The 11,084-nt window shown below is 49.2% G+C and overlaps 1 protein-coding gene across 1 annotated transcript in view; it reads right to left on the bottom strand.

Annotated features, from left to right (window-relative positions):
- The window catches only part of LOC144114599 (uncharacterized), a 5,084-nt gene extending 3,526 nt beyond the window's left edge, over window positions 1-1,558 (bottom strand). Inside the window, exon 1 of the mRNA XM_077648453.1 lies at window positions 1,535-1,558. Within this exon, the coding sequence (XP_077504579.1) occupies window positions 1,535-1,558 (24 nt within the window). The remainder of the gene's footprint in view (window positions 1-1,534) is intronic.
- Between the last annotated feature and the right edge of the window lie 9,526 nt (window positions 1,559-11,084).

Raw genomic sequence — 11,084 nt, 5'->3', positions numbered from 1 at the left:
AATATAGGCCGTACCTTTAGGTCTTTAAAACCAGAGCCCGGATCCCTGGAAAATTGTTCTGGGCTATGATCAGATGTAATGCATCTTCGGCTATGCCGAATAGGGCCCTCTCCTAGAGTTCCACCTTTTTGTTGTTTAACCCTTTTGCCGCTTGAATTGTCTCTTGTGCATCAACTTGTTTGTAATGTAAATTTTTGTATATTAAGGAGTCAAGTCGTACTCTTTTAATACCTGCATCCTGATTTGTCGCAAGACCGTCTCTGACGGGGCACCCCTGGCGCGAAGAAAGCCTTCGGTCAGTCAAATCAAGCAACCGTCTCTGGTGGTGGGCACCCCTGGTGTGAAGAAGACAGAAAACCTAGTAGGCCTGCAAGAGACCTACAGCTTTACTGACACCCTTAATACAAATCTACTCCACCCTGGGGGATTCCCCGAAACGTTGGATCGAGACGGTGTGTATGCTGACGGCATAGATTTTTTTCACCTCTAGCTAGACACATCCATGCAGTGTACTATAGTTGTTGCAAGTGTACATCAGTGTTTGAAGTCTGGCTCTACAGCAAAAATTGAGTCCTTAACGGGAGCAAAAGTGCCCCCTCATTCTTCCAACGGCGATGTAATGCTGTCAACCATTTTACCAGGTGGAGTCAATAACGTGCCTACCATAACGCCCTAAATGGTACTGCCGGCCCCAGAGCAGAAGCGGTGCGTTGAAAGGGGAGCGTGCTCTTGGGAAGCTAACGAAGATAAGCAACAAATAATTCAGCGGGTGCCGTAACACGTTACTGTTTACCTATAAAGCCTATATGAAACCCATACTTGATTAGGTTGTGTTTTGTTCTCCTGATATCCGAAGTATAAGCTTCAACCTTGGTTTCTTCCAGAGAAGGGCAATCTGAGTCGTTCATCATCATCATCATCATTATCAGCCTTACTACACCCACTGCAGGGCAAAGGCCTCTCCCATGTCTCTCCAATTAACCCTATCCTTTGCCAGCTGCATCCACCCTTTGCCTGCAAACTTCTTAATCTCATCCGTCGTTGGCTGAGTCGTTGCCTACTGCCAAAATCAGTCGCTCCCGCTGTCCTGCATTTAGAGACACATATGCCTGCGGCTTTAATTCACGCTTGAAACTCCTAACAGCGCGAACTTTTTTCGGGCATCTCAACCTACACCCGGCGCGTAGCCCCTCCTTGCTACCGCGCAGTGCCAAGGCGTATCATTCCTACGGATTCTTCGTTCATGTAGCGCACGGAAGTGCATGTCCAACACATGAGCGTATTAATAACGCTTTTGCGGTGCATAATTCTCAGCTTAATTTTTTTTATTATGCTGCTCCGGGTTCACACCGTCGAACAGTGTTGGTCGAATGTTTTGGGGAATCCCCCAAGGTGGAGTAGTAGTCATGCGGCGAAGTTGAATCCCTAGATGACTATAATTATGTTTTCCTGCCGGTGGTGTTATCTTCAATGGAGGCCTTGCTAATAGAGTTTCTTCGCGTGATAAGAGTTCACTCTCTTCCATCCTCCTTGCCTTCGGTGCGAACATCTGGGGCATGTCTCCTGCGATCGTGTAACTTTGGTGGCATTAGGAATTTCATCTCTTCGGGACTATCGTGGGTGCACACCATTTCTACAGAGGAAGACGACGACGTGACTTCTTCGCAACATAACGACTTGAACGAAGACGTCGTCCATGCGGTAAACGAGAAAGTTCAGTGTTTCTCCAGCGTGTTTTTTGTTTGTGTGATGACATGCCTAACTCACTCACTCACTCACTCACTCACTCACTCACTCACTCACTCACTCACTCACTCACTCATTCACTCACTCACTCACTCACTCACTCACTCACTCACTCACTCACTCACTCACTCACTCACTCACTCTCACTCACTCACTCACTCACTCACTCACTCACTCACTCACTCACTCACTCACTTGATAGTTTTACGATAATCTTTATGAACAATAACGACTGAATTCAAGCTACACGGTTATGACGTATATAGCGGTCCACACAAAAACGCGTGCTTACGACTTATGGCAAGCTAACAGCCGAAGTCCAGTGCGCACCGTTCGACCAGATCAGAAAGTTTTTGTGCGTTTTTTGGGTGAGGTTTGTGTTGGGTAAGGTGTGGGATTAGTGGTGGTGGGTGGAGTACGTGTGCCATAGCATACAGTCGTGCCTTGCACGGTGCTCTTAAATACTTTCAACCCTCACATGATGTTGCGTTAAGAAACATTTAATTAAACCCCATATTTCGCACAAGACTAAATAGAAATCATCCCAGGCCGCACAAAATATCAGAACGCTGAATATCTTCTTTTCGCAATCTCATGGCATCGCGTGCCTTTCCGTTGTCTCAGCGTCTGCGGCAGCTCCTTCGTTTTCTGGTCGCATGAAGCCACTACATCCGCCTCAGAATTCCGCGAAACGTGTGGCTATGGTCACGGCTGTGGAACCACTGCCGGCGGGAGGACCTGCCTTTTGCGGAAGAGTCGGAGCCGCAACATGGGTAGGTGTCGCCTCCCCGACTGGCTTTCCGCTGGCGCCCCAGTCACTTGCAAGGCAATTGGCTATCTGCACTGGCCCGTCGTATCCAAGAAGTACACCGCAGGGCATGTCAGGATGCCGTCCACGATCCTTACAAACCAGCGGTTGTCTCTCCTGCTGCGTCTTCTTCCCTAGAGTCGAATCGACGGTGGCTGTGGAATCGCTGTAGGTGGGAGCCGGAGCCTCCGCAGGGGCTGATGGTACCGCCGTTATTAATGTCATTCTGAAATTTGCCTCGGTCACAGTCACGTGGTTGAACGCTTGGAGTTGTACTGGCCTGGGCGAGAGTCCCAACCATGCCGAAGCGAGGCGTGTTGACTGCTGCTGTAAGGGCAGTTCCATCACGTGCCCGGGCCAGTTGTTCCACGCAGCCGCTGCTTCGTGTTGTGGCGGCAGATACATTAGCTCGACTGAATGCGCTGAAGCCGCAAAGGGGCCGCTGTCATTCACCTGGTTTGGCGCAGTGCCCACTAGCAAGGGAATAAAGCGAGAATTTGCTGCAGTGAGCAGGCGTCGAACAGATCCGCTCGAGAGCACGTGCTAAAAATGATGACACTGAGGAAGACGACAGAAAGGAATATACTGGCGATGATGAAGAAACATGCTTGGAATATATGCAGTTCTAATATGTTGGGTCATTGGCTCATATAACCGTAGCATTGCAATTACTAAAGCAAGACAAAGGCCCTGAACATAGGGTCTCTCACACCACTGCTGCTACCTTACACAGCTTTCTTCTTCTTCCATCATCCGAAGGTCCTCTTGTGGGCGCTGAGAGGGAGCCACCAGACTAATGGGCAAGGCGGCGAATGGGCTCTACGAATTGGGGAGTGTGCCGTGCCCTGCGAGAACAGAAATATGAAACCGCGGAATGCTCACGCATCCGTTCCCGCACGAAGCGATTCAAACATCCGCCGAGAGTGCGGCGATTAGTTCGCCTTTTAAGGCGACAACTTGAAGGCTCCCGTTCTGCTGAAAATGCGGTGTCGTCGGCGTCCTTGTGGGCTAAAAAGCAAGTGGCCCACCTGCCACCTTGGTCATGTGACCTTGAGACGTCATCGAATCCTGCCCACCGTGGCATGTGGCAGTTAAATCAATCAACTGTCGCGAGAGGTTGCTCGGGGAGAACAACCTTGGTCTCACAAGCACCACCTGTGGCTGTGTTTGAAACAGCCACCTGTCGGGGCAGCGGCGCATCGCTAACCACTGAACCGGCACCACAACGCCAGGAATGGTATGAGGACTCTCTGCGATCTATGACTGTAAAATAGAGGATGACCAAGTACGCATGAATAGGATTGTATAGACAGAACCTTGGCGACATAAATGTACATGCGCAGGAGGGATATCTAATGCTGTCGCATTGTGATCTTAAGGATAGATTAAGCGTTTTGTGAGTGTGAAAGAAAGAACAATATCCGCATCTGCGACGTGATACAGAAAGAGGACCAGGCCGCTGTCGGGAGCAATTAACGCTATGAAGTGATATCCTTAGGCCCGCGCTTAAGTGTCCCCTCAAGTTTTTTCACATTTTTCACGCTCTCACCACTCTCACGGTGCGATGTGATCTCATAGCCTCTTCCACCAGTCTTCGATCATTCAGCTTTTTTAAGTAGTTCTGGGAAAATATCAGCTGCCATGTTTATGGAAAAAGCCTGGCAACTCCCGGACGACTAATTGAATACAGTCCCGCAGCAACCGTACGGCCCTCATCAGTCCGTCTTTTCGTGATTCCGCAATCGCTGCGATTTTCCAGCTATTCGCACGTGTAAATTTGAAGATTGCTCACAGACAGGATATAGCTGCCGACTGGGGAGGGCCTGCCGGTTACTGGCGTCAACGGCATCGACATACCGCTGAATCCAACCGGTAACTGATTGGCCCTCGATGCTGGTCCGCGTTGGACAAGGAGAACCCAGGAGAGGCCCTCGATCGCTATCCGAGCTACGCGCCAAAAATTGTGCTGGAAGTCACGTGCTTTCGCAAGCACCACTGGGAGTCTTTGGCCGACGGCGCAGCCAATAGTAACGCTGGGCGCAGCGGCGTCGTTTGCTGCAATGCCTGCTACGCATGCGCCAGCGCGCTGAGACGGCGGCCAAGTAGGGGGGGGGGGGGGGGCAGGCTTCGAAAAATATGACGCAACCGCCTCTTCAGAGTTTTTTCCTTCCTCCGTGCTGGTCCGCCTTCTCCAAGAAACAGAAAGCAGTCCTTGCTTGGGTGGCGTTCATGACCCAACAGAGACGAATCGATGACGACTAAGGAACTACTGCGGTTCTTAGACCTGCCTTCCTTGCGATTCGGAGCCTAAACTGCGGTCCCTGGCGTCACTGTCATCGACGTGCTGACGACACTCGTGTTAGCCGTAAAGCGATTGGCTGTGAGCAGTGGTCTGCCGTGTCCATACGCCGTATCCAGTGCTTTATTGCATGCCGTCCACGGTCATTACAGGCTAATGGCTTTCTTCCTTCATATTCGTATACTTCTCATATTTCACATTCTTTCCGAGAGACGAATGGATGGTGGCTCCGACACTTCCGTTTGGAGGACCTGCAGTCTTTGCAAGAGTCGGAGCCACAAAGTCGGTCAGCCCCAAAAAACGGCATAGTCAGTTTTCAACATACCAATTTATAAATTCTTGCACCCTCAATCTACCAAATCCAGAAAGTGCCAAAGCTTCAAATGTCAATACAGCTTAACTTTCAAGACGACCACGGTAACCTTTAGCAGCAATATCCGATTCCATTCAACTGATTGACACAATGCTGCAAGGAAGAGTAAATTTAGGCGTATTTTGTTGAGCGCGCAAAGGTGCCGCATAAAAAGCTATAATCGCATGGCAGGTGCCATCCACAAATATGTGTGTGTTGCACTTGAACACAAAAATTTGGCCGCGTTATGGGGGAGGGGATAGAGATTTCTGCGAAATAGCCATCCCCTAAGGCAGTTGCACCTCTGTACGCGCACATTAATGCGTTTATTTGTGCGCTAGTTTCTTCACCTTCATATACACGCAAAGGTGGCGACATACATAAATAATGTAGAATGCTGCACGTTCAAAAAGCTGCAAAGAGCATGGCAGACAGCTACTATATATGTTCATATAACTGCATTGTGCTCTGGACCGCCTTGATACTCGCCCTTTCACAGAGGACAAGATCCTCGGTTCGTGGCCACGACAGTCGACTGCCATCAAGGCTTACAAGTCACTCCTTTGTTTTTTACGAACGACTGCCTTGATTGACAGATTGTGACTACGTTTCCCGTTCCTTCTCTCTTCCCTCTTTAATCCCCTCATTGCCTTCCCCAGTGCAGGGTAGCGAACCGGAAGCCTTTCTGGTTAACATCCTTGCCTTTCCCCCTCTCTTTATCTATCCATCTACATATATTCGAAGTGTGAACAACCCGCATTCGTGTTTCTTATGAGATCGCAGATGTACAGTTTGCGTCGCCCTGGTGTAGAGCGCTAGGGCAGGGCGCCCCAAGCAACAAAAACTGAAATTGTCCAGCAGCAGAAATTCACATTGCTCCTTCCCACCTGGCTCGTAGGTCTATGTACCTCAACATCTGCGCTAGCGTTGCCTTCAGAACCTAGCAGAGGCGACAAGGTGTCACTTCATTTGCACTTAGGGCGCCGCGCCACTAGTGCGCTCTACACAAGGGATAACGCACTTTCATGCGAGGAAATTTCGGCACCATTGATTTCTTTTGAAAGCGTTATTCTCGTGCAGCATCTCTACATCTCTACACACAGCTCTGCATACACATCAGTAGATGAGTGCCCCCCCCCTCCCCCCAAACATCACACAAATAACTTTCACATTACCTCTATGTCGAGTGTCACAACTACATTTAGCTATTTATATCGTGATCAAGTATGCACCAAGCAGAACTATTGGAATCAAGCGATACTTAAAAGAGGAAATGGGAATAATGGAAGTGAAGGACATTTTGAATTTCATTAAATTACGTTTCTCTTGGCACTCGCCACTCTAGGCAAGCGTATTGTGTCACATGTGTGCAGATGTTTTATATGACATTTCTGTCGTGTATAATGATCCCATGGGGTTTGGATCCTTTAGTAGACGTAAATGTCATGCAGAGTGTTACAGGTTTAGTTTAAAGATCCGCCATGAACACTCTCTCCATAAGGGAGGGAATATATGTAAAATCGCACTTGTTAAATTTTATTTTGGACTTTTAGATTTACTTATGCGTCCATGTGTGTGTGTGTGTGTGTGTGCGTGCGTGCGTGTGTGTGTGTGTGTGTGTGTGTGTGTGTGTGTGTGTGTGTGTGTGTGTGTGTGTGTGTGTGTGTGTGTGTGTGTGTGTGTGTGTGTGTGTGTGCGTGTGCGTGCGTGCGCGCGCGCGCCCGCGCGCGCGCTCGGAAGTCGGCCAGTTAAGGGTTCACGTGACCGAATGTTCTAAATCGAGTGTCTGATGTGAATACAGGGTTTCTCTACGTTTCACTTTAAAGCCTGCGTCTGGTCTACGCTTCAACGGGGCGCGCCTGGATCCCAGCATCGCAAGAACACCATAAGGAATTTGACGGAGCAAGCCATATGGTAACACAGCCAACAGCGCGAAGTTTTTTGTTTAAATTGCGCAATAATGCGAAGTTCATTACCATTGATTCTGTATAGTTTTAGAAAAATATAGTGCTCGCTGTAATAGTATAAAAAGTGGGAACTCTTGGACGGTTACTCTGGCGCCAGCTCGCAGCCCCAATTTCCCTCTACTCGATAACCATTAGAAATGTTAATGTACTCCATCTGAATGGCGGAATTTTCTTGATATTCGCAGTTCAAGTAATGCCCTGCTCGGCAGGGAATAAATTTGTGCAAAAGCGATCAGGGGCTCATCTCTAATAGTTCTCTTACAACGACAACTGTGACTAATGTGATAAAGGCTTGGTTGAAATGCCAGAACGTATTCACAGCATGGAGGGGCGGTGGGTGCTCCCCGGTATAAATTTCCCACCAATGAGTGGCGTCGCCAGTCTATTGCGCTCGTAGCAAAAAGCAGCAGCGTGACGTCACCTTTGCCATATCGTTTTGTTCGTCTCGTCGTCGTCTTTGTGCGCCATCCGAAGCGCCACTCATCGGGACGGCGGCCCACGTGCTACTCTTCCCGCCCAGTGAAGTGTTCTGAAAGCTCCATCGCGTGGATTGTGAGGGACACTGGGGAGCACCTGCCAACGCTCCTTGCTTTCGAATAACCCACATATATTGCTGCATAGAATTCCTGATGAATATCATAGATTATTTCTGTAAATGAGTATTATATAGCCAAAAAAATAAAAAAAATCGAATCTGCGCACTTCTTCTTTGTTGCCATCAGTGTCTTCTTCCGCTTTTTCAATATCATCATCGTTTGCTGTAGTACAGCTCTCCTACTAACCTGCTGCACGACTGTCCTCTGCAGCAACGGCTCCTTCTGTTTCCTCACTGTCGGCTAGGGCACAGATCACGGAGGCAGACCACCTGAAGCCAACATCTACGCTGTGCATGGCTCTTGCAGTGCCAGCCAAGGGAATGTCTGTGCCACATCAACCCGAAGCAGCGGCAGCGTGGAACAGCTCGCCCGGGCACGAGAAAGGAACGCCTCGTCTACAGCCGCCGCCTTCGACTCCGGCAGAGATGGGACTCCTGTGCAAGCCAGGGATACAGCAGATGATCAGCCCTGTGACGACGGCCGACGCAAGCCTAGGCAGCACAATGCTAAAGGCGGTTCCATCAACCAATACCCCGGCTCCGATAATTGCAAAGATGGCAAGTGCTCCCACCTGCAGTGTTTCACCATCCACCATCGATTCGTCTCTCGGGAAGAAGATGGTGCAGCGGGGGAGTAAGCAGCTGGTTTCTAAGAACCGTGGACGGCGCGCAAACAAGTACTGCGGTGTACTTCGTGGAGACGGCGGACCCACACTGACGGCAAGTCGCTTGAAGGCTTACACGGATCTCTCTGGCATGTCAGTGAGGGTGAGGCCATCAACCGCAGTTTCGGCTCCAACGCTCGCGACTCCTGCCCTAGCACCGGCCGTGGTTCTACAGCAGCCAGCAGTACATAGCCATCGTGGAATTCACGGGCTGAAGCTGCTGGCTGGTGGAGCCTAGCACATGAAGAAGCTGGGAACGAGGCAGAGACATCCAAAAGAGAGAGCGATGCCATGAAATTGCGAAAAGAGGATATGAAACTTTTCGGACTTTTGTTTTGGTTTGTATGAAATTGTATTTGATTTTCTGCGACTGTTTACAAAGAAGGTTGTACATCCAAAGCTTCCCTTTTCCTGGACGTCTTCTGAAACGCTGTTTATGCTCTGTTATGCTATTCGAGGTTACTCTGTGCAGTGCATGTTATTGCCGCGCTCTGCTTGCGTTGTGGACTGTAACGTTGGGGCGTTTTATTAAATGTTATTCATGCAATTTTACGACTCCTTAAATTACCTGAAATGCTAGTGCCCGCCTCTCATCTCTGTCACTCGTCTCTGGTTTGTGCTGCATTCGTTTGCTCTGCACACTTTGTGCTGGGCTTGTCGTTGGAGATACTGACGGATGCCTCTGAGCCCGTCAAACACTTATGAACCCTGATACACAAAAAGAATGCGCGGATCGTACAAAATGGTTCGCGTGGAGTAATTCACGGTCCTGACAGGCGCTAGAAAATGTCGGAGCCATACTTATTAAGACCGTTCGCGTGCAGGTCTGCTACGAGTTATTACATTGTGCTTTGGCACGTATCCAAGGGAGAACATATTTAGAAGAAGAGATAGGTGCACCTCCTTTCCCAACGCCTACCTCATGGTGTGTCTGATTTGAAATCGAGCCAAAAACTAACTCCCGTGTGGAACAGACTTGTTATCTTCTCAGCAACTAAACTATAGGGTTACTTAATAAAGTTATTTCTCTGTCTTCCAGTTGCATGCCTACACGCACTGATGCGTCTGCAAAGTGAAGCTAGGTGAAGATACAGCTGTCGCTGAGGTTCACCTGTTGGCTCAGGGTTGAGGTCACGCGTCGTACGCCGGCCCCCAGTTTACGTAAAGAGGCCCGCTTAGCGCCTGTCCACGAAGTTGCGGCTAGAGAAGTAAGCCTCAGAAGGGCAGTTAAGAAACCGCGCGTTAAAGCCTTGTCATAGGAGCCGTAGCCTCACTTATTGCCTAGGTTGCAGAACATTTAACTTTTCGGCGGCGACGTTTTTCTCCCGTGAACGCGCACTGAAGGGACTGCGCCAGTCCTGAGTCCAGCACACTTGAGCAACATCCTCTGGTGACATGCACTGTTGCAGCAACCGTACGAGAGCTGACCACACTGCTCTTACCGGGCTCAGAATCCTTTGACTTTAATATCGCAAACCAATACGCAACAATCATCATTTCTCTTGGAAAGCGGTGTTACACGAAATCAACGAGGAAACCATTCTTTTTTTAATGTAGACACATGAAACGCCAAAAGGCACAATCGTCCTACTTCACAGATTCTTCATAACACGTGCCGTTCAAGCGTTCTTGCTCCATTAGAAGCCAGCAAACAACGTCTGCTAAGGCAGTCCACCAACAACACCGCATAGAGAAACTCGAGGAGCATTAAGTCTGATCAGCAGGCAGCACCTAACGGAACACCCACAATCTCGCTCTTCAGTCGGCTTTATTAATTGGTCCGCTCTTCATTCCCTCAGCGGCTGTCGAAACGTGACGAGAACGCGGGGGCCAAAAAGCTGATGGATATTATTCGGGTACTGTGGAGCTCCGATCTGAAGAATACCAAAAAAAAATCCAAATTATGGACCGTGTAATGGCGGAACTTGTATTGACCGTATTGCTATATCAAGTTCGTAGCCGGCGCCTAGTGCTGCGTTCTAATAAATTTCACTCCGCCTCTCTTGAGCCACGCTTTAAAACGAGCCGTTTTAACTAGAAAGAGAGGAAATGATTAGAGGAATAAGAATTGGGTGGAGCGCATACGGAAGGTTTATTCAGATCATGATTAGTGGTTTACCCATATCCCTCAAGAGAAAACTGTACAACAGCTGCATCTTACCGGTATACTCACCTACGGAGCAGAAACGGGGAGGCTAACGAAAAGGGTTCATCTTAAGTTAAGGACAATGCAGCGAGCCACGGAAAGAAAAATGATAGGTGTAACGTTAAGAGACCGGAAGCAGGCAGAGTGGGTGACGCAAGGAACGTGGGTAATGACATCCTAGTCGAAGTCAAGAGGAAGAAATGGGCTTCGGCAGGGCATGTAATGCGAAGGCAAGATAACCGCTTGTCCTTAAGGGTAACAGAGTGGATTCCAAGAGAACGCGTAGAAGGGGGCGGCAGAAAGTTAGGTGGGCGGTTGAGATTAAGAAGTTTGCGGGGATACGGTGACCACACCTGACAAAGGACGGGGCTGATTGGAGAGACACGGGAGAGGCCTCTGCGCTGCCGTAGGCGTAGTCAGGCTGATGATGATGACGATGACGATTAAAACGAGCCGTGATTCGAGCACTGCGTTTTTATTTATTTTTATTCATTTGTACATCGTGC

This window comes from Amblyomma americanum, chromosome 1 (assembly GCF_052857255.1).
Source record: "Amblyomma americanum isolate KBUSLIRL-KWMA chromosome 1, ASM5285725v1, whole genome shotgun sequence".
Classification (NCBI taxonomy): Eukaryota; Metazoa; Arthropoda; class Arachnida; order Ixodida; family Ixodidae; genus Amblyomma; species Amblyomma americanum.
The sequence above is the reverse complement of the archived record's forward strand: the minus strand, read 5'-3'. Positions and strand labels throughout refer to the sequence as shown.